This window comes from Mytilus trossulus, chromosome 14, assembly GCF_036588685.1.
Source record: "Mytilus trossulus isolate FHL-02 chromosome 14, PNRI_Mtr1.1.1.hap1, whole genome shotgun sequence".
NCBI classification, from domain to species: Eukaryota; Metazoa; Mollusca; class Bivalvia; order Mytilida; family Mytilidae; genus Mytilus; species Mytilus trossulus.
In genome coordinates, this window is record NC_086386.1 from 30,180,767 (window position 1) to 30,206,522 (window position 25,756).

The window sequence follows — 25,756 nt, forward strand, 5'->3', positions numbered from 1 at the left end:
ACGCTCGTATCCAAAAAAAGTTAAAAAGTCAAATAAAATACGAAGTTGAAGAGCATTGAGGACCAACATTCCTAAAAGTTCGCGGTGCTAAATCTAGTTATCTGTATTTCTTCGACCTGTTGTGTTTCTTATGTCGGTTTCCTTTTTTCATGGTGTTAACCGGCTTAAGGGGGCTCCTGGGTATAAATGATTTTTTTTTCTAATATAAGATTTCGCTATATTTTTTCATAAATGAACTTTATCATATACTTAAAAGAAAAATGAAATAAAAAAATGGGGTCACCGTTCATTTAAGCTAAAATCTGCCTCTGGAAGAAGCATACATTTTTGTTAATGTCCTTTTTTTCTGTTGAACTAATAGGAGAAAAAGAGGAAATATCGAAATAAAAAAATAACCTAATATAAGAAATCGCTTAAATTTTACAATTATTTAGTTTATGTACAGCTTATTTGAAAATAATAATAAAAAATATAGGTCACCGATGAGTTAAAAAAGATATTTCAAATTTAAGGCCAAAAAATGGCATTTTTGCACCAAAGGGAGATAATTTGGAGCTTTTTCAATTTTTAAAGTCATTTGGGGCCAAACCAAATCATTTTTTTGGGTTGTTTTTTGTACCATATCATAAAGTTACAACTAATAGTGTAATAAATAAAATTTGTAATGAAAAAATAAAGGTTTAATTTTTTGCTAAAATTTTTGTACCCACGAGCCACCTTAATGATTTGATGATCACGTGAAATATCATTCTCTTTCCTCTTTCTAATTTTTCATCAATATCAATACTATTGATTTGATTCGCGTAACCTAAGAGACTCTATTATCGTATGTAATTTCATAAGTGTAAATTAAACAGTTTTCAATTTAATTTGAACATCATGCACAGTATTGTACTTGTGCGTGCGTTTGTATAGTTTTGTTTGACGGCTGTAATAAAAACAAGACACTAGTAGAGTTTAATTAATGTTTTTTAAACAAAATGACGAAATCATGAATCAATAATAATGTTAAGCTGTGCTACGTCAGCAATAAATTATAACTTTCAAATATTTTGATGAACTGAATCTTCGTGCACATAGATAAGCATAGTTGTTGTGAAGACCAAATATGAATTGTTTATACAGTGTTACATACAAATCACCCGTTACATCTGATTATCAATAACCAATCAAAGTTTAAAGTTGATTAACAGATTCAGTCTTCAAATGGATGACCCTTTATATTTCTTTCATATGCTCGAATGTTTCTGGTCAAAGCATTGTGGATCCATTTTCTGTGATCGAGTCGAACATAATAAGGTTTGCAGGTGATGTTGTTGTTGTTTGATACTGAAAAATATTGATAAAATTCTTTAATCTGAAGTATCATATTCAAGGGAAAATACTTTTTATCAGAATAGTCTTAAGAATTGATATTATATATTATACATGTAATCAAAGACTTAATAATGAGTATATACGATCAATTAACTGTATATTTGGTGAGAGCATGAACTGAGCTCTAACCTCTATCTAAGATATCCTCTGACCATGTATATACATGTACATTATAGTCACTGGTTGACTATGTTATTATTGATTCATACAAAAATCTTTTAATATATTCTGTTTTATACCTGGTATTGGCAAGAACTCAAATTGTGTACATGAACATAGTTGTCAATCCGAAACCATGTTTTTGACGAAATACAGTATATCTATACAGTTACGAAGATAATTTTGTCAATTTGTAAAAAAAATACTTTTTTATGGTACCATGGATATCACCGTTATGCTTTCTCTTTTAATATTAATCAAATGTACCTTAATGTACATGTTCTAATTGTGAGATATTTAATTATCCCTTTCTGTTATTGCTTACATTTATATTGTTTCTTTAAATAATTCATCATTACAATATACAACAAAACATTTATGGCAGTTTGAGGAAAAAGGGCAAATATGTCAATTCATGTAACTTTCAACTATGATAAAAATATATATATATACAGTTACAATAACCACACTACAATTTATTTTTAAAATTACGTCAATACCCTATTCTATATAAACAAAGATAAATAAATAAACAGTTTCTAGCACTTTACTCTACAGATCAATACAAAGCCAATTCCCTTTTCAATGGATAGTTAAAGCATAACTATTGCCTCTATGTATCTGTTTGTTATATGCATTTTAAGGTTATAGACATAAAGGTTAAACAATATAAAGCCGTATGACAACAAATAGTGTAAGGTATTAAATACGGACTTATTGGCCAAGGGTGTCATGCAAAGGCTCCTATAAATCTATGTTATGCAAGAGGAAAATATTTAAACTAGGACAAACCAACCAAAGGGAGATTACAACGAACCGAATTATTCTGTTCTTTAAATACAGTTAGCATACCCTAAAAAGAAACATTTATTGATCAAAAATACAAAAAAACATCTTTCTGGAAACAGCATAACAATAACGACGATTTTTGCATCTACTTAAGTCAAAATACTCCAGTCTACCTTTTAGAATATTGTCACATAACCGTTCAAATTGTATAAATAATGTATTGGGTTAAAACATGAGTAAATATACATTTTTATAGAGTTATAAGTATCCATTTATATGGTGTTATCACGTCAATACTTATATCGTCATTAACATGTTGGCATTGTACAATTTCATATGCAGCTTCTATTGATGATGACGCCTGTAAACTTAAATTTTCCTACATGTACTTTTTGAAAGTCTAGTCAAAGAAACATGATTTATTCATTTGTTGAGATTGGCATAGACAAAGATTTCAGAAACTCGGTACTTTGAGTCTTTTGTCTTTATTGTCTTTTTGTTTTTTTATATTGTAATTTGTTTTATCATATAAAAAAACGTATCGCTTTCATTTCGATGTTTATTTTGAACATAAGAAACATTTTATGTCAAATTTAAGTGTCGTCATTTCTGGTTAAAAAATTTGCTCATATTACTCAAAAGTGCTATTGTGATCTTTTGCCATCACTATGTGTTTGGACCATAATCTTCAAAAGTATAATAGATAGAACAAAACAAATTAAACTAAACTTCAGCATGTGAAAAAGTACATGTCAACCTGTTAGAATAAAATAATTCGTTAGCTATTTAAAGGCTCTTAAGACTCTCCCCCCTTATTTTAGTTTGGTGCCATATGTAGCAAATTGTACATAACAAGAATTTTAATCACAATAACAGAGACAGGTAAATAAAGAAACAAAGATGAAAAAAATGAAGGACGACTCTCTATAGTAGTCATCGGTTTTCGAAAACGAGTATTTCCCTTATATCTTGAAACATTGATAAAGATATCGAAACGTTGAAAAGCTAATTATATTATCAAGATAACACCTAAAATAAAATGTTTGGAATTGTCCATATACTCTGGTAACAGCACCCTAATCGCGGCTGTAAACATTCTTATTTGCAAAATAAACATATATAAACAATAAAATAACAAAAATATCGAACTCCGAGGGAAGTATTTGAAACGGAAAGTCAATAAACAAATGACTTAATTGAAAGCTGAAACACATCACATGAATGGATAAATTCTTTTTAAAATAGTCCAAAAATATGAAAAAATTAGTAATATAAATCTTCGTGGGCCTCTGTGTTTACTCCGTGACAGATTGTTATGTCTGAACTATGTCCATTTGTTACATAACGAATAAATCGATCTCTATGCAACCAAATTGAATGAAACACCATCACTAAAATGAATAGTTGGTCTTTTATTCTGTCTCTAGTGTGCACTCACATACATCTGTACAATACTAAACGTCTTGTGACAATATAGTCCTCATTTTACATTTGTTTACTGCTAATCGAAAATATGACTTTCAACTTAAGTAAAACATTTCGCTCTTTATTATACATTTAAAAGCCTTTGACTTCATTATTAATAGAATGGTTGTTGCAGGTCTGTGTATGTATATAGGAAACAAAGTATCTTAATTTTGAGCTTGTTGAGAGGAAAGTGACAAAATCTGGCACAGACAGTCTAGTAGTGGTGGGATTGCTTTATGTCAGAAAAGACAATTCATCTACAACTATGACGATTGATTAAAATATAGAAAAATACGGTCAATAGATATTCGTGTTAGACATGTATACCAATCGAAAAGCAAAGACTAAATTTAAATAAATTACAAAAATTTAATAAAATAGATATAGTAATGCATTTTCTTCAGACATTAATATATACACTAAATGTGCTTTCTCCAGAATATCCAGTGTTACTTATTGGTCTTAATATTATTTACAATACAACAAAAAGTGAACCTTTTGATCACCGGTACAAAACAACTAAACAGAATTTGTTATGAAACTTAGAAAGGAAACTCAAACAATTAATTAGTCGCGCAACTAACTCTTACACATTGTATCTTAAACACAGATTATGTCACAAGTGAGTCGTTATTTGTTATAAGTGTCCGATAAATAAAGGTCATACATTAGTTGTCTTATCTACTTGACTGTATAAAGAGTTCATTAGTAAGTGTATGAACAAAATTTAGTAAAAATTGATAGAAGAGGGATAACTCAATTTGTTTATTTAAGTTGTTTATATTTGATAAAAACACAGACTGAAAGATGTGTGAATACATGTGTTCTTCGATTCCACGGTTTTGAGCCGTACATACATTTTGATAATAGGTTACATAATTTATATAACATTACGTACGTTTATCTACGCTACACATACAGTCTATTTACTTACCCGACAAAGGCATGGATGCTATTGAATAACATACATTTTGTAATTTTGACGTTTAAATGATACCCTTTTGACACATGATAAGCAAAACATTAATAAAAAGATACAAATAAGGCACTTAACATAAAAACGAAGAAATATATTTGAATGTAACACAAATTTGAAGATAAGAACCCTTGATGTATGCATGTTTACGTGAGGAATGATTTGTGCACCGTGAGTATGATTTGGATGGAGCGTCGTTTGTCTATCCAATATTTTAGGTGACATTTATTTGATGCGTTGTATAGTCCAAACATTGCACTATTGGTCTATGTAAGGCAGATTTTCTTCTATATCTGATGAAATAACATTATCTCGACGGACCAAGTATGCATACATTATGATTTAATGGTAAACTTTTACAGTACTAGTAAACTCGTAATCAAATATCCTGAGTTTTGAAGCATTATTCAATATTATGAAAATAAACTAAATATAGATATCAGGATTGTATATCGGCGTTTCGTCTACAAAAGACTTATCAGTGAAGCTCGAAACAAAAATGCTAAAAGGGCCAAACAAATTGCAGTTATTGTTTCCTTTACAGCTTCTTTCATAATGCTAGCAAAACAAAGACTTGGTTGACTTGCTTGCTTTCTTTATAAAAATGAATGTTTAAGCACTGTAACTAAGATTTACATGTTCAAACAATATAAAAAGTAAAATCACAAAAATACTGAACTCAGAGGAAAATCAATTTGGAAAGTCCATAATCACATGGCAAAATCAAAAAACAAAAAGCATCAAAAACGAATGGACAAGAACTGTCATATTCCTGACTTGGTACAGGCATTTTCAAATGTAGAAAATGGTGGATTAAACCTGGTTCTATAGCGCTAACCCTCTCACTTTAATAACAGTCTCATCAAATTCCGTTACATTTACATGATGAGTTAAATAAACAGTCACAATCAATAAAATAGTCAAAATATGGGAACATCAGTCATCATTGTATAACAATTTAACAGGACACAACAACATCTACCATCTACGAACACATGGATTGATTTGAGTGTCTGACGTCAGAAAAATTATATACGTCACATAAATTTGTCGTTCAATGTGCATACAATAGTTATCCAAAGTACCTGGATTATAAACAATTTTAAATTTTACATAGGCAATGAGCGCAGACAGGGTTAAAAAATCAAAAGTATGTAAGAATAAATTACAGAAATCAAACTAGTCCAAAAGTTATACATAGAATTTATGAGAATCCAAAACTTTTAAAAGGAACAATTTAACAGGACACAAAAACCTATCCACGAACACATGGATCTACTTGAGTGTCCGACGTCAGAAAAATTATATACGTCACATAAATTTGTCGTTCAATGTGCATACAAACAATTTTAAAATTTACAAGGCAATGTACGCATACAGGGTTAAAAAATCAAAAGTATGTAAGAATAAATTACAGAAATAGACCGAGATTCAAACTAGTCCAAAAATTATACATAGAATATATGAGAATCCAAAACTTTTTAAAGGGAACAATTTAACAGGACACAATAACATCTACTGTCTAAGAACACATGGATTGATTTGAGTGTCTGACGTTAGAAAAATTATATACGTCACATAAATTTGATGTTCAATGTGCATAGTAGGCGGAGTTTAACCTGTATATAGGTAAATTTGATTATTTGATAATGTTAAATCAAATTTAAATAAAGTGTAAAATCCGCTTTTTCATGTTGTTTTCGTATGTCAATCTTTATTACAATATTTGATCAAACATTGATACAAAACAAAGCTTGCAAGCAAGCCAAACATTTGTCTTGCTAGCATTTTGAAAAGAACTGTAAACGAGTTTATGTATTGTCGATTAAAGCTTAAGGTTTATGTACCCTTCTGTAGCCATTTTTGTACGAATTTGTCAAACCGCAATTGTATCAAAACTACAGATATAATGAATAATAGAGATAGGCCATTTTGAAAATATTGCGAGGGGAAACCTGATGCAGAGAATTTTTTTTTTACGGTTTCATTGCATTTGATAGAAAAAGAGGACTTTGTTGCAAATAAATCAAGATTTTTATAGAAAACCCACAGCCTTCAATACAGAGATTTTTGTATTAAAATTTGAAACATAAATTACTTACTTGATTTCCTATGATGTGCTAGTGTTTTTTTTTACAAAAAGTTCTAAGCAACCTGTAAATTCTAAAACACCTCGTGCTGAGTCACTAAAGTCGAGCGCACCCTTAAAGGTGTACTTGATTTTGGTCATATTCATATTTGTGGTAACCAATAACTACATTTATAAACTTGTTTTAAGATAATCAATGCTAGCACTGCATGTAATAATCCTATATCTATCAGTCATCACATTGACAAATATGAGAGTACAAGGATAAAGGCTGTTGATTTTCTATTAAAATCTTGATTTAATTGCCACAGAGTCTTCTTTTTCTATTAAATGCAATGGCGCAGTAAAAAATAATGCTTTGCATCAAGTTTCCCCTTGAAATATGTACAAAATGGCCTATCTCTATTATTCATTATATCTGTAGTTTTGATACAATTGAAGTTTGAAAAGTTCGTACAAAAATAGCTACAGAAGGGTATATAAACCTTAACATGTTATAGTATGTTGAAAACATGTTAAAGAAGCAACGTGAAAGAATTATAAAATATCATTTTGTGTATTCTTCAAAATGTTTTTTTCTTAGGGAAATAACCTTCTGCTGGTCAAAAGTTACGTCGTGTAATTGAACGACGTGTTTGCAGTGTAATTTGAAATGAATATAATAATCCATATCATAAAGAATATATGTCTTTGATTTCTAAGTCAACATTGTAAGTTATATTCTGACTACTTTGGTTTGCCTCTGATTTCTCAACCAAAATCAATGAAATATTAGTTCAATGGACATATATTTTTATACTCTAGGACTTTTAATATTTGTGTACTGTATCTTGTGCAAAATTGTCCTGAATTGGTGTTAAAAACAGCAAGTGCGTTTAGGTAGCACTCCAAAGTTAGGTGTGTAGTTTCGCATTTTAGCATGTGGATTTTTCAAACAAGAGAGCTAGTGTGCAATACAATTCCTGTTTGGATAGCTAAGTATCAGAATAGCCTTCGTATTGAGTTTATATGAACATTAAGATTCTGTTATGTATGTTATATATGCTGTTTTCTGTATGACAGTCCGTATTTGCATGTCCGTACCATACATTGGTCCGGCAATTATTATGATGTTTTTTCTAACTTTTTATCGCACGAAATTGTGATTAGATTTTACAAACAAACGCGACAAAAGACACCCATTTTTTATTTGATCATTTGGAAGATATATGTCAACAGTTTCTTAAAGGGTATCATTCAAAGGCATTGAAATTCTAGTTTGACCCAAATGTTTGGGGGATATGTGACATACTCAACCCTCTTTTGCAATATTTATAATCCTGGTACCTTTGATAACTATTATGGTAAATGAATGCAGAATGTTGCCATGGATACACATAAAAAGAATTATGTTTCACCCTTAAACTTTTGAAAATCAAATCTATGGAATATACTGATTACAAGCATATGCACATGTACAACACAAACAGTTAGGTTTATGTATTAGAAATCCAGGAATAGGATATGATAAAACATTTTGTGGCTCATTTTTAATTTTATTTTCTTACTGTGGAGTGCTACCTTAGAAGCCATGCACCCGGATTGGTGCAGTACACCAACACATATACAATAATAAAACATAACACTAATGAATAAAGCATGTGACTTACTCCTTTATTGTCATTTGCACCATTTATGTTAGGTGATTTTAATGGTTTCGTTTCATCGTTTTTCCGTTCCATGTTGACATGTCCAATATCCGTCAAGTCTGTTATTAAATTTGTTTTAATAACCTGAAACACAAAATTTTATAGTGACCAATTTATGTCAACAATATGTAAGCAATAATAAGATAAACACCATTTATATATTTATCTAGATTACTACTTTGCCATTATGAAAATAAATGCGATATTAAAAGTGTATACAAGTTGATTATATTTCTTAGATAATAAAGCATTACCACAGTTTTGTTCTGTGCCATAAATACTCATGTAGTATGACGTTGGAACATATTTTGAAGAAACAAATTCTGCATATTAACGATTGTAAAAGCAAGTTAACGTTCAAATTTATAACTATTTAATTACAAAACTATTGCACGAACATTAGAATATAAGAAAGGTTAGGTCTATGATTAATGTCACAATAATGACTCCACCATTTATATGATATACACAATTAAATGCAATTGGTGTATGAATATAGCAAATACACTGCTATAAACATGCAAAGAAACTAGAGGCATTTCACCAAAATGACTTTTGATATGTAATAATCGTTTTAGTTCGAAAGGATATAAATACTATAGACGATTTTATTTTTATCATTTTTCTGTTTTGTTTTCTCTTGGATAGTATGTTATTTCTTATCGTTTGTAATCTAAATACAAAGATTGCCTTTTCATATCATCATTGTCATGAAATTGTTTTGCACGAATATTGTAAACATAATTGTATAAAGTTTGAGTTTTGCATGTTAGTTACGTCCACGGTGCAATATGTTTGATATCCTGTGGTGTTGCTCGTTGATTGAATATGCTCTTTGTTGTTCTGCTGTTTGCATATTGTGTCGACTATTATATTATTCATGTTTGCATGACTCTGTTTTGAATGATCTGGCGTATGTGTGTGCAGTATTTGTTTTCACGTTCTGTTGACAGTTTAGCGATTGTTTTTAACATTTTCATAAAGCGAGATGTTTGGCTAGCCATTAAACCAGGTTCAAGCCACTATTTTTGATTATAGATATGTCATATACAGAGGCAAGAATGTGGCAGTTGTTATCAAATATTTTGTTTCAATGTGTGTTTGCGTGTTGTTTTCTTTTGCACTTCGGTGTTCCTTTTGTGCTATTGTTTACAGTTGAAGTGTTTCCCTCGGTTTTGGTTTGTAACCCGGATTTGTTTTCTCTCAATGGATTGATCACTTTTGAACACCGGTATAATATTGCTGCCGTTATTTACCTTGCTCTGTTTTCGTTGATTCTTCTTATGGTGAAAGAGAAATTCTAATGCTGAGAAAATCATTGCTATCACCAGACCTCCAATCACTATGTGAAATGTTCCAGCAACATTGCTAAGCGATAAAGATTTCTTTCCTACTGACTACAAACATAATTTAAATAATTATTTCATGAAAAAACGTATGATGCATATTGTCGTTCTCTTGTAGTTTAGAATAAACAATCAACAGATGACATTCGCAGTTGAGCTTAAAACGTAACTTTTACGACCAAAAACAAGCTCCGTTAAAATCTAATTGCTGAAAAATTACAAATTAAAAGATAAAGCTTCCATAGTTATTGAAATAAAAATTTGACATCATAAATTTTGTTTACCTGTCAAATGAAAGTTTGGGAAGGCCTTGTATTTAATTGATTAACGGTATATATGTTTCGGCTATGTGGCAAGTATGATGCAATGTTCAAGTTAAAATACATTTTTATGTAATTGTATAAAATAAAATTGAGAAAGGAAATTGGGAATGTGTTTGAGCGACAACAACCCAACCATAGAGCAACAACAGCCGAAGGCCTACAATGGGTCTTCCATGTAGCGAGTGTTCTTGCATCCGTAGGTGTTCTTCAACTGGCCCCTAAAAATATGTATACTAGTGCAGTGATAATGGACGTCAAACTAAACTCCGAATTATACACAAGAAACTAAAATTAAAAATCATACAAGTATAGTATGCAAAGCATTCAAAGTCAATGAACCAAATGTCAATGAGCCATGACAAACGATGGAAATAGTATAACTGCATACCAATACCATTGACTTATCAGACAAACAAACGGAAGCAATACTTAATAAATTTCCTGTGTCCGAAGTGCATTTTTAGATTAACTTTTATCAGGAAATCTAAAGGCCGATTTTTTAAAAGTCAATAATGAAAAAAAATCGAAACAGTTGAAGAGCTATATAACTGTAACCAAAAAGAAACAAATATTGATTAATTATGAACAACTTACTGCTGTTGATTGACCACACTGTCCTTTATCGTACCACCATCTCTGTTTTAAATTAATCAGTTCACCTTTTTCTATTATTTCCAGTAAAGCTAAATTTAACTTTCGGCTGCAATATAAACGCTATATTATAAACTATTAATATCAACATAAAGTCGAGTATGCATATCCATTTAAATTCTTTATGTCTCTGTTATCTTATTTATATTGACATACGAATTCAAACTAAAATATATGACAAACGTGATAACTTCAATTTTCTAATTGTTAACTTCCCATTTGTTATCCTTTACATTACAATAACCCATCATATTGTGTTTGCAAATCTTAATTGTTACGTTTCTCTGCTTAATATTCATAGCAGCGGCGTTCATCTGATAAAGATAACGTTAATGAGTTTCTTGGAAATTTTACTGAAAGAGACCATTCATAGGTTTTTCGATCGCCATCCCGAGTTGGTTCCTTGATACGATGTTTCTTTACATTGATTTACTATCGTCATGGTATCGAAATAGTCAAGCTCTCGATACCGGAATAATTGTCAGACACTGATTCTGAAATTTACAGATTGTGTATCTTTTTAGTTTAAGCATATTTATTTAAAGTGGACTGGGAAACAAGTTTTGCAGCTTATACATGTTATAATATTCCTTTCCAATTTTTTTTTTTTTTTTGAAAGATATGAACATCGATAAACAATATCAAACGAAGTTAATTTTGAAATAAATTTAGTTAGAACTGTATTTTCGTTATAAATTATGCCCGAACGAACGGACGGACAAACTGACACACATATCAGAAAAAAAGCCCATAAGTGGGGCATACAAATCTTGCTAGGATGTGTATATCGTAAATAAGAGTTTCCTTACACAAACAACTCTTGATATATTTTTGGGGAAGCGCAACCAAGAATGGTAGTAGTACGAATTGTTTACGGTCGTTATCACAAAATGTTTGAACGATACTATGTATATGTGTCTAAACTAAGAAAATGCATCGGTACTTTGGCTTGATTCTTTGGTTTCTAATTGATAGTTGTCTCATAGGCAATCATACCACATCTTTATTTAATTCAGTTTAACCTGTCGTGTGATAAAACATAAGTGAAAATCAAGGAATCTTATTTAAAGTATAATTCAAACAAACATTATTCTTTGCTGAATGTCATGTATTTCGTTGCTTCTACTAGATGTGTCAACGCTTTGTTTTTGTTTTAAAGAATTTGGAGCTCGGCAAAAAATTGAGACGCCTTTCTTTTATTGAAGATTATACTGGTATTTGATTTTGTTTTATATTTATTGTGGTTAGGGCTGTGTAAAGGATATAACATATCTATAGTGTGCATAGCAATATTTGTGAACAACTGATAAATATAGTGTATTACCTTAATTCACTTCCTTGTTTGGTTGCAATGCCTATGCCATATTGATTGAGATTATGACCAACTTTCATCGTTTTACATGGTTTTTGCTGATTTCGATAATCGTTGCTAGTTGATTCGAGCAAAAATGCATATTCCCCTTTTCCTTCTAACACTTTGTTCCAACCATCTAGGTTGCCGTTTACAAAGGCAGTTTGTGATGTTGCCTCCATAAATTCCCACATCTGTTTATAAACTGAGACATTGGAAGTCTGAAATAAATGCAATTACTCGTCAAAAGAATCAATGAATATCAGAAACGATATAAGCAAAGTTGAATTATTTGTGTATGGTTTAATATCAATATCTAAAACATTGTACATTACATCAGGAACACATTTAAAGAGAAAATATATAAATTGAACTGTTTGAAATATGGTATTTGTCAGATGGTATAAAGGTATTTGTCAGATGATATAAAGGTATTTGTCAGAGGATATAAAGGTATTTGTCAGATGATATAAAGGTATTTGTCAGATGATATAAAGGTATTTGTCAGATGATATAAAGGTATTTGTCAGATGATATAAAGGTATTTGGAAACATATATACATTTAATCTATTCTGTCGTTGAAATCGCAAATAAAAACATATATGCAATAAAATTAATTTGCTGCTGAGACGGTTACAGTCAAAACTTTGATTTTCCCATGTGATTGTGGACTTTCCGAATTGATTTTCCTCTGAGTTCAGTATTTTTGTGATTTTACTTTTGTCATGAAAAAATAAATAACCAACGTCTGATTTATCATGTTTATAGATATAGGAAGATGTGGTGTGAGTGCCAATGAAACAACTCTCCATCCAAATAACAATTTTAAAAAAAGTTAACCATTATAGGTCAATGTACGACCTTCAACACGGAGCCTTGGCTCATACCGAACAACAACCTATAAAAGGCCCAAAATTACTAGACATATGATAAGTGTAAAACTATTCAAACGGGAAAACCAACGGTCTAATCTATATAAAAAAAACGAGAAACGAGAAACACGTATAAATTACATTCACAAACGACTTAGGAGAGGTGCAAAAATATGTTTAAAATATCATAAAAAAATGAAGTTTATATCATGTTACCTTAGGTTAAGGTATTTGAACTTACTAGATAAAATATCAGGTTTTACAATACACACTTTAAAAGCGGGTTCTTACGTTAATAAAACATCGTATTATATATATTGCAACACAAAATAATTTCTGCAATGGCTTTAATAACATTACTACTTTTGTTGGTGAATGAAGAAATAATTTCCTTAATACTAAAATATCGAATAATGTGTATCTTTTTTTTTTTAACTATTTCGTGAAACATACACTGAAAAACTTTTCTGTAGATCCACCCTTCGAGATACCATACTTTATTTTGGACTGTTTTGCTAAGTCATCTGCAGAGTTAATTGGTATATTAAGTTTTTCCACTGTTAGAAAAGCTGCTAAGTTTGCTGTATATGATGATACTATGATTAATGTGAAAAACCACCAGGCACACTCAGCTATGCGACCAGATATTGAACTGAAATAGATATACATTTCATAAAAATGACTGTTACCTATTGGGTTGCTTTTAATAATAAGTATCAAATATATTAATAACATTTGTACCTGTTTCTGTCTTTTATTCTTTTGGTTTTAACAGAATTTTTCAAAGACTTTGAATTACACTGTTGATGCGTGTTTTGTTACGGTTACCCAAAATAAAAATTACAATACCATAACTTTTGTAAGTCAATGTCTAACTCAGATTGATGTTCATACCTTTGATAACTGATATAAAAGTATATATTATAGCGAGCAATGACCACCAATCATTATTTTAATGGTTGTGTGTGCTGATTACGGTACTTTTACACCTATTTCCGGGTTTACAGTCCAAGTTACAATTATGCATACACAAAACACAAATCATTGTAATCATTGTATGAGATTTAAAACCTGCAAGGGTCCATAATGGGATTAATAAAGTATTATTATTCGTATTCTTATTCATACGATTGGACATAGCATTAAGAGTTACCTCATTCATAATTTGTTGTAGAGTGGTTTAGAACTAGTTTTAAAGCGTTGTTACGAATGTGCGACTGTCATAACAGTGAAAGGTTTAGCGCTATAAAACCAGGTTCAATCCACTATTTTCTACATTTAAAAATGTTTGTACCAAGTCAGAAATATGACAGTTGTTGTCTATTCGTTTTGTCCTTTGATTTTGCCATTTGATTAGGGACTTACCGTTTTGTAGAAGTGTCGATGTTGTGAAATGTCTTTCTGTTAAAAGGAGATCGACTGTAAACCTACCTTGGAAGAAAATCTGAACCTTGCTGAAGTAACGCGCCAAATGATGACCATAAAGAGTTCAGTACACTAAAATCTTCTGATGGGCCAGTATTTGAATTATTTTGCCATTCATAAGGACTAAAGCGTCCAATCAACACCAACACAAGACTAACACCAGCAAATCCACACATAATACATATCCACATACTGTTAGAAAAAGGCTCTTTGAATGATAGTATGTTTGGTTTTTGTTTATCTGGCCTTTTGATCATGATACTTATTCCGGTATTCATAAATGGCTTTGTAAAATCAACCACGTTCTCCCTTTCTTCAGTGATTGATATGCTACCAAGAGCGATATCCGCCTCCTAAAATGATTAAAAGACTCACATTAAACAACAACATGAGAAAATACTCACACCAGCTTAACATATACATGTATATATATGCATAGGTAGTCATTGGTATTTGTAAATTAATCGTGGTATTGTTTTTGTAAATGAATGTAAGGCTGAAAGCAAACTCAGCATATATAAAAGGATCAAATTTTGAATTTACGCCATACGCGCGTTTCGTCTACAAAAGACTTGTCGGTGAAACTGGAATCCCAATAACCTAAAAAAAAAAGTCAATTAAAGTACGAAGTGTCAGAGCATTGGAAACCAAAATTCCCAAAAGTTATGTCAAATACAGCTAAGGTATAAATAAGAAAAATATTGTCACCATAACGTTATGCCGTTCAAAATCTAAGGTTTATTCTGTGGACGTAGAATATAGCTAAACACATAATGGTGCTTTCAACAACAAAATATGTCATATTTTGTACGCCGGAAGGTGGTAACCGCCAATGTCGACACCAGTATGGACAGGAGGAAATAAAACGTGACTCAAGTTAAAATTCGGTACATACATATATTCCACAAAATTCAGATTCTCAATCTACAGCAACTTCTAAAATTTGCACATTTTTATACCGAGGACTAAATTATTCCATTATAAGGTCTCCAAATTCCGTTATGACAAAGCCTGTTACAGATACATGTATATGGACTGTTTTGTTGGATATTCAACGTAAACCTTGTATACCAGTAAAATGTAGTAATGGTTAAAACATAGATTTTTTTTACCCGGATATGTCGATCTTTGACCTGAGAAGAGTGCTGCATGACTTATCACTACTTCGGCGATCTACGTTGATCCAGTTTTATCCAATACACACCATACTAGTAACATTGTGGGCGTAAAATTGCCAGGCAAGTTCAAATTTTAGATCGTCCAGTCTAAGGACGTCCGTTGACTTTGGCAAATGTAGCATCGTCAAGTCTTAGCACAGTGGCATTTCATAGTAGAAATGATTATCAGATATTTATGAAGCTTCAAATATGACAGCGACCATCCTCAATCACAAATGAACTTTAAATTTCTGCGATAAAACGGTATTTAACTTTATCGATTAAAAATGGCCATTTATAATGTTCACTAAATGAAATATTTATTCAGATAATGATTACCTCCATGTGATATTATCAATTTTAAAAGTTTTTCCGAGGAAAAAACTATAACTTCCGTGTACAAATTGATTAAAAGGGTATGTCCAGTAAGACCCCTTTTTGGCCCCAAAATATAGCAGTTTTAAACAAATTGTTAAATGTAAACTTTAAGTTATTTATTAGAAAGAAGAATGCTTCCGCTACATGAATATGGGCTGTTATTGACAATATAGAGCACATATATCGGGGAAAAGCTTATTTAAGTCAAGCCAAATTACTGAAATCTTCACAATTTTAGCATTTTAGTTTAATTTTTGACGATTTCCGTCTGAATTAAAAGTGTGCGCATTTGTGTTCTTTCTTAATATTGAAATGTAAGTTGATTTTAATAATAATACATAACATATATAAAGATTGAGGATGAACACGGATGCCGCAACTTTCATTTTTGACAAACCATATGAAAAGTGTCATTTTTTTTAAATATTTCATAGATTTTTCATATTTAAGTTTAATTCGGAGCGTTTTTAATGACTAAATCAGTTAAAATCTTTCACATAAGCTAATTGAATCAACTGAAATAGACACATTACTGTTTAAAAAGTGTTCAAAATCATTCAGATGAACTTAAAATTTGAGGCCAAAATCGGCCAATACCGGACCTACTCCTTTCCCGCTAAACACTCAAAAAAGATTTACGTTTTGTAACTAGCATATTACTTAACAATGAAAAGAGAGAGACAACTGTTGCATTGGCGCACATGTATTAGGAATGGGATTTTGTCATGTACATGTACATACTTATGCCTCACTGATGTTATTCGGTTTCTGCTACCTTAACAGCTATTTTTGTTTGTCGCGGCATGCAAAATTTTGATGAGTAAACATTGGAACAATTTTAATCATTATCTATCTTATTGAGAAAAAAAGACAATATCTCTTTTGTTATTCTTGTTTGCATATACGTATTCATAATCACATACAATATGTTTATTTCATGGATTAAAAAGTTCAAATTTCATTCGTTTTGAAACCATTTTTTTCCAAAATAATTGTCAATATGATGGTTACTCAACAACACTAAAACTATACTGAAATATAAATTAAAGCTTGGTACAAATATTTATTGTTTTCTAATTGTTTTACCTAGTTTGTTTGTACAGTGAAAGAAAAAGAGGTCTCAAAAGAAAAGCTCCTAGCCTAGATACAGCAACTAAAACTTCTGTTTGTTTTTATTTAACAAATAATTAATATAGTAACAAATGAATGTTTCAGGCCAAGTCCATTTCATGTTACGTCACTTTTCTACACAAACTGGGGTTTGGTTTAGGCCGGGAATAACAATAATTGTGTGTGAATATTTTAATAAATATAATTGTATTTGGCATAAACATTTTGAAGGCTCGCTAGTCCTCGTTCATCTTACAGTTCTTAAAACTCATACAAACAGGTTGAAATTTTCTGACATCACCTACTTACTATATATAAACAGCATATGTGTTTTTTTATAAAGAAATATATAATTGTTTACCTACTCCTTCTATAAGTTCAGATATCATACCATCCCAGGATTTGGTTTTCTTATTCCAGGCTCCATATTTGGTATCATTCCGCTTTCGTATTACATAATCTAGTTGAAGCTGTGAACTATTGGCAAGTTTATTGAACATGTCAATACAGAACCCTTCAAACACTTCCTTCCCATTTTTATCTGTCTTATTTATAACAAACGGAGCCTCCTATTTAAAAAAAAATAACCAACATTCATTTGAAATTATAAAGACTCTAAAATGATTTTAGATAATGAACTAACCTTAGTTAATTAGTCTTAAAAGCATGTTTTTTTATTGATGTTGTTAGTGTCTTTAAACTAGCCTAGCTGTCAGTTAACTGTGAGTACTCAGAGATCTGTACATGATGCCTTGATGTTGGGTTGTACAAGTTCCCAGCCACATCATATTTTATATTTGTCCATCTGATGCGTTAAGCCTTTTTCAACTGATTTGTATAGCTCGTTCTTATGTTGTACTGTTAAACCAATGTCTCGGGTTAAGGAAGCGTTGGGATCCTGTTTACATGTTTAACCACGCCACATTCTGCATGTACATGTATGTGCCTGTCCCAAGCCAGTAGTCTGTAATTCAGTGGTTGTCGTTTGTTTCTGTGTTACATATTTGTTTTTCGTTTATTATTTGTACATATATAAGTCTGTTAGTTTTCACTTTTGAATTGTTTTACAGTGTCATTTGGGAGCCTTTTACAGCTGTCTATGCGGTACAGAATTTGCTCATTGTTGATGGCCGCACGGTGACCTTTAAATACTTGTTGATTTCTGTGTAATTTAAGTTTCTTGTGGAGAGTTGTCTCTCATACCACATCTTCTTTTTATATAATGTTTATAATATTACGCTTTACAAGCCATGATTACTCATCTTACAGTTTTTCAAGTCGAACAGTTTGTTTGTCGTATTAAAGGATATAAGAGAATTATAATAAACAAAAATGTCATATCCTGCATGTGAAACTTTTACTATTGCTATAGTATTTTGTTAATCCTTACAATTGCATCAATGTGGAATTTGAAAACCAAATTATGAAAACATCAGAAGCTTACTCACTTATCGGTTTTAATTTAAAGTTTGCATATTGATATATACTCTCTTGAATGATTCAAAACTTTTAATTGCGATCTCTTGTGTAGAAGTAATAAAACTTTGCTCAGTGCTTGGAGCACAAAAATCATGCTCGAAACATGCAATCCAGCATTTTGATTGGTTGATTTTAGAGTACTAGTACAAAAAACTCCCTCACGGTCATTAAACTTTCGAGCATGATTTTTGAACTCAGACACGAAAATCACCAATCAAATTGCTGTATTTCATGTTTTGACCATGATAAGTATCATGGTCTCTTGAAAAGTCTTTGTCGAGTAAACGATTAACTAGTTTGTGAAAGCAATTATTCTTTTAAAATAACTCTGTTTTTAGAATTATATGTATGACATTTGTGTTTTTAAAATTCCATTTACGAATCCATTGTAGAACAATCACGCACATATATGTATATAGTAAGTAAACAAAACATAAATTTTAAAACCTAAAAACTATCTTTTTATACAAGTTTAAAGGCATATTTGCAGTTGTTTTATTACACATTACTGGTTATCATATTTGAATTCATTGTACGTTTCAAAAGTACAGCGGCTCTTTTCACAACAACAAAAAAAAAGTAAAAATACTTGCTATTATAAAAAATGAAGATGTTGTATGATTTTCAATGAGACAACTGTCCACACACGACTAAAATGACACATACATTAACAAATATAGGTCACCATACGGCCTTTAACAATGAGCAAAACCCATATGCAAGTATAGTTTACTACCAATTTCAATCTTAAGATTGTTTGTGAAAGATTTGCAAATTATATTTTGATCGCTTAAAGTGCATTTCGGCTACAAAAGACTCATTGGCTGCACTGTAATCAAATCCGTCGGTAGTCTAAATCAAGAACCACAAAAAGCACATTAGAAAAGTGCCAAATACTAGGGATAATAATGCAACATAATGACTACTGTAACATCATTGAAATAATTTTACAACCAAATATGTACCGATAGCCGGCGTTTATAAATAAACAAGCACGTCGATTCAACAAAACAGCACGTTTATAAATCACTAATAATAGAAAATAAGAAGTTTAGAAATTACCACAACTAATGTAACTACGTATGGGCCTTTATGTTCTTTTGGTTTCTTTTTCAGAGCATCAATTACATCTTTGTTGTATCCAGTTTCAGACGACCAATTTCCAATCTACAATGCAATGAATATTTAACATTTATTTAGTCAGAACGCAATCATTCATTTATATACATCCCTACCTTTCCTCCAATGTATGTGATGGTCTGGATGGGCCCTTCATTTCTTTTTAATTTTTTTTTATTATATCATCTTCTCTATTCTTTATAATACGTGCCTATAATTCTCTATTCTTTATAATACTTGCCCATAATTCTCAATTTTTTTTTTTAATTTATGCCCAAAATGATATTTTCCTAATGTGCTAGCACCACATTTGTCTCTCATACTATTCTTAATGTATAAGCATGTCATATCTCTCTATTGTATATGGTTTAACACCCCATGTGTCTCTATTAATCTCTACGGTTTGCTCACTATCTCTATAAAATTGAGAATGGAAATGAGGAATGTGTCAAAGAGACAACAACCCGACCATAGAGAAGACAATAGCAGAAGGTCACCAACAGGTCTTATGTATGCTGTATGTTCTAGCACCCAATTGTTGTCTACTTTTTTATGTTTTAGTCCCCCATTTGTCTCTATTCTTTATAATAATTGCCCTTTAAATCTCTTCTTTTTGTCTATCATTCTCAATTCTGTAAACTCCATCCAGACCCTCGAACTATTATAATTGTGTACTTACAGTTGTTTTACAGAGAAGAAAAAAAACTAATGCTGATGCACTTGCAACTAATGTATCGATATAGATGATTATCGGTGCGTAATATTTAAAATTAGAAACGCAATAGTAGTTTTATAATTTGTTTATGGTTGCATTAATCTTTTTTAAACCATTACAGTACATTTTGACATTTGAAAAGGAATATAATCCATCATCTGGTTAGACATCTGTAATCTCAATATAATTGCATTTTGAAGTCAGACATGCAAACTTCAAAACTTCAAAAACAAATTAGATTTATCAAATTAGAATACACGTAATGCATTTCCAAAGAGTCCCTGGTGACATATGAAATATGAAGCCCTAACAACGTATAGTTTTACAAAGAGTTAATGTATTAGATGCGTTTATATTTTCACATGATCCTAAATGGTCATAAAACTATAAAACAAATTAACAACTCAACATGAGGTCAAAATTTATTGCATATTTCCGTTTATTAAGCATGCTTTTTCTTTCGGCATGAAATGATGTATTAATCTAATCAATGACATCTTGCTTGAATGTATCGGGTTTCGAGCTATTACTTACACAATAATGCAAAAACAGATACATCCTTTTAAAAGTACAACGTTTCCTATTTCATGAAAATTGGAACAGACCAAGTTCATTTATATTTGACAAGGGGGGGGGGGGGGGACAAGATTTTACATTTAAGTCAGGAAGGTTTACTTTATTTAGCAGAAAAAGTTAATCCATTTTGGCATGATATCCTGGTAAATTTTTCCAAGTTAAAAAATAAGCTTAAAGCTGAAAACAATACTGAAATGTTTACCCAGTCCAGTTGGCTAAATCCAAACATCAACATAGATGGCAAGATGATTTTAAGGTTCAAATATGTTGAAAAAAGTATATTCTTCATTAATGATCTTATGTCAGATAATAATGACGTTACGCGCGATGTTCGTACCTCATTGGAAAATCGGTGTAGTTGACATGATGCAAGTCCAAAATATTTTTGTTTTGTGATATCATATGCAATGCTAGTGTACGCATTTTGAACAAAAATGATTTTTTTTTAAATAAAAAAGAAAAATATTTGTTGAAACTATGTTTTATACTGCATGCGACAAGCTTCAGTTTTGAAAAACGGCTATTTTTAGGCTGTCCCGCGTAACATATTTCATTTAATGTAACCAATAAATTGTGATTTTCGTCTAAACTATTTAATATTTTGAAAAACGGTTTTTTCCATTATTTAACAATAAGGTTCCTTCACTTTTTATGCATTTTTTTATGACGTTTTGATGACGTCATAGAAAAAATAAAGTGTTCCATACTACAAGGGCAAATCTGTCCCACGGGAGAAAAAAAAATGGTATTCCAAATTTGAGAATCAAAAACATTTATCTAAAAGGAAAAAGGTCAGTATTTGTATTTACTACATCAATGTTATTTTGCTTAAATTTATGAATTTAAAAACAAATATCCTGAAAAATGATATATGGTAATTTATGAGCGATTTTTCAAAGGCTTACAAGGTTGTCACACCGCCATTTTTTGACGTAAAAACGAACTAAACTCAAATTTACATCAATTGTTTGCTTGTCAGAGCTCTTATTATGGTAGAATTTTATTATTTTTTAAAATGTTATTTTTCTTAATTTTTCAAAAATCTAAAGTACATCAATTTTCGATAAGTAGTTAAAACGCACCGTCGATTTTGCGGAGTCTTACAAGAATGTCGCACATGCTTAAAACCAACGTTTCAGTCGAAGTTTTGGTTTGAACGTTACGAAATTTTCGCGACGTTATGTTACGCTTACATGTACGAACATCGCGCGTAACGTCATTACATTATTCTCATATGATGAATTTAAAAAAAAGTATGTTATCAATACTAATTTTGTAGAATTTTATAGTATTCTAAGTGCGATTCCAAAGAGATGGAAAAGTATAATAGAAGGTAGTTCAAAACTGGATATTATTGTATAGCAATATAATATTTCCCACAGAACGTAACCAAAAGTTAGCGTGCAATAAATTCTAATATTGCACTAGTGCAATAAATCTTCAAATTCGTGACGTCATCAACGGTCAAATCTTAGTTTAAACCAATTTTTACTTTCAAATATTATATTGCTATACAATAAAAGGGTTATTGCATGCATATTGGGGAATATTGTCCCTCGTAGAACATATATTGCACTCGCAAGCTCGTGCAATATAAAATTCTACTCGGGACAATATTCCCCAATATTCATGCAATAACCCTATATTATTGAAAATAAATTAATAGATAAAGTTAAAAAGGAACCAAAATCTGGTAAATTTTTCTATACATTATTTTTGGAGGATAATAAAGTGTTTGTTATTTGGATGGAGAGTTGTCTCATTGGCACTCACACCACATCTTCCTATATCTATTATATTTATCTTCCCGTGAAAAATGGGATAGAGATTTAAATATGCAGATTGAGGATTGGAATGCTATTTATTCCATGCCCTTCATCATAACCAGAAACTCTTTTTTGCAAAACTTCCAATTTAAGATTGGTCATAGGATTCTACCATGTAATTCATTTTTATTGAAATGTAAATTAAAAGAAACTGAACTTTGTACTTTTTGTTCAGAAATTATAGAAAATGTTTTCCACATTTTTGGAAATGTAATGTATCACAAAACTTCTGGCTATCCGTTATAGATTGGATTAAAAATTATGGCATTCTCCTGCCTTTCAGTGCAAAAGAAGTCATTTTAGGTGTGTCTGAGAATTTTGTCAACAGTAAAATAGTTAACAATATTTTGTTGTATTTCAAATATTATATATACAAATGTAGATGTAAAAACATATCCCCCACAAAATGTGGTGGGGTAGAATATTTAAAATATTGGATTAATATAGAAAAATACTCTGTATGTTTCTTAACCCCTGTACAAAAAGTAAAAATGGACCAGAAATGGCATTTGTTAGAAGCAGCTTTTATTTAATTTATTTTATTAAGTAACAAAATCTTTTTGTAATATTTATATCTATATCTTATTATATCCATATGACTTAATTGATTTATCAAGTATTACTTTATTTTTAAAATGTGTATCGAATACTGTAGTATGTAATTTCTCATGTTTCATCATCAAAAATAAAATAATTACAAACAAAAGTTCATTTATATTTTCTGACAACTACAAGAACATACGTCTGACAAAAGAGGGGTGAAAGTTACCAAAGGGACTTTGACAGTCAAACTCAAAGATCGAAAATAAACTGACAACGCCATGGCTAAAAATGAAAAAAAGACAAACAGACAAATAATAGTACAGAAGACACAACATAGAAAACTAGAGACTACGCAACACGGACCACACCAAAAACTGGGGATGATCTCAGGTGGCCCGAAAGGTTAAGCATATCGTGCTCCACATTAGGCACTCGTCGCTGTGATCAAGTTATTACAAACAACTGAACACTCACAACATATGACAACTTCGCTCTCGCACGTACAGTATGGTAAAATGATTTTTCATAAACCTACCTTTTTCAATTTCTTTTTATACAGAGAATGGACATCAAAGTTGTATTTTGTTCGGTATCCATTTTTATCAAATTGTACATTTCCCGAAAGACACGGTGCCGATGTCTGAAAATAACAGTTTATACATTAAGAACAAAATATTTTTTTTATTTAAAATCGTTGTTCTCTGTGGTGTCATTCTTGCATAAACTGTATTTGATAGTAACGACTATGTCTTGTTGTCATCGTTTGATTGTTTGTTGATTTTTTTTCTTTGATATTTGTTTGTCATGATATTGTTTTAAATTTCATTATGTTTGCTTTGTTGATTGATTGGTTTGTTTTTGTTTCGTGTTCCTCTTTTTTTTTGTCTTTTCAAATAAAGTTTTATTTTTATATTGAAAGTTTTGTTATTGAATTTTACGTCAAACTTGTAACAAAAAAATTTTAAACTTACATTCTTCAGAAACTCTAAAATTTTTGGTCCTCTTTCAAGAAATTTATGTTTATGACACACTATTTCTTTTGAAGAATTTGTATTATAATGTATACCAGTTCTCGTCCGTACTAAATCGGGACTTTCTCGATTTATTTTCTCAAAGCCTTGTTGTAGAAAGCAAAAGCTGTCCAACAGAAATATATCTTTCATCTACAAGCAAAATCAATCTACATAAATTCCCATAAGCAATAATCTTATAGTGTAAAACAATTAGACGAATGCTTTATCCAGCCGTATCGAAACATCATACTAAGGTTTTCAATCTTAGATATAGATAACCTTAGCTGTATTTGGCAAAAAGAATCTTTCGGAATTTTAGGTCCGTAATTCTCTTCAAAAACGTGCTTTGTTATAAACCTTTATAACTTTTTTTGATTCCAGTGTAATTGATAACTTTTTTGTAGATGAAACGCGCATCTTGCGTAAAAAATCTTCATCCTGGTATGATAAATCTATAATGAGTTTATTTATAACCACTCGGTCGATGCCACTGCTTGTGGCGGCTTCTTGTCCTAGCGAATTTTAACTGTTTGACTGACGTGTGAATGTGAATTGTAGGTTCATTACATTACATTTTTATATATATTTGTTTATATTTGTACTGTAACCAAGTTATCTTGCACCATAATCAGGCTTATTTCTACAATAATTTGTTTACTCACTTCGAAAGGTGGTGCCTTGATGCCCTTCTTTATCTCCGATTTCGTCCTTTTCTCCCAAGGTATTAAAACTTTTGATTTAGATCCATTTTTGTCTACTAATTGGAAACCTGTTATGCGTGCTCCACCATGTTCAAAACTGTTTAGTTCCACTTCCTGGATATCCTTTTGATTGGGAATAAAATGTAGATAAGTTGAAATGTTAAGGAGAATTAAACGAGGGACATCAGTAGCGAAATGAAGACACGTGACTTTACTTAGCTTTTTCACACATTTAAGATAAACAAGATAATAGCAAATAACATTTCCCAAGTTCATAAACATCTATTTTAAAAAAATTATCTGGAAGATAATACAAATATTTTTGTTACACCTATATATATTCAGTAAACAGATATGATTACCCAACTCTCGATTAATATTGCATCCATAAGGCAATGGAATAATGCCTGCCTTATTAGGCTGTATGAATAAAAAAGTCTTTCATAAGTCCAGAATGATAGACCCAGACTCCTTTGTCGTAAAAAGCTGGTACTATCCGAAATTTAAGAGTTTTTTCTATATAGGGTTAGTCAGTGATGAAGCAAGATAAATTTTAACTATAAGAAAAGCGTGGCTTTATATACATATATGGAATGCTCACATACCATGCCACCAATTATGTAAT

At 30.8% G+C, this 25,756-nt stretch overlaps 1 protein-coding gene across 3 annotated transcripts; it reads right to left on the reverse strand.

Annotated features, from left to right (window-relative positions):
- Positions 1–1,007: 1,007 nt before the first annotated feature.
- LOC134696188 (glutamate receptor 1-like) lies at positions 1,008–25,249 on the reverse strand. 3 transcript variants are annotated; one of them, XM_063557846.1, is made up of 14 exons: positions 25,093–25,249; positions 24,389–24,580; positions 23,953–24,057; positions 19,701–19,805; positions 17,525–17,728; positions 14,521–14,867; positions 13,543–13,741; positions 12,190–12,437; positions 10,809–10,914; positions 9,802–9,942; positions 8,507–8,629; positions 4,727–4,744; positions 2,354–2,389; positions 1,008–1,329 (listed from the first exon to the last, which is right to left on the reverse strand). In XM_063557846.1, exons 2-14 carry the CDS (start codon positions 24,578–24,580, stop codon positions 1,252–1,254), a joined length of 1,902 nt encoding a protein of 633 aa, XP_063413916.1. In that variant the 5' UTR covers positions 25,093–25,249; the 3' UTR covers positions 1,008–1,251. The 3 variants fall into 3 exon arrangements, with proteins under 3 accessions (XP_063413916.1, XP_063413917.1, XP_063413918.1); XM_063557847.1 differs by lacking the exon at positions 2,354–2,389; XM_063557848.1 differs by lacking the exons at positions 2,354–2,389; positions 4,727–4,744.
- Between the last annotated feature and the right edge of the window lie 507 nt (positions 25,250–25,756).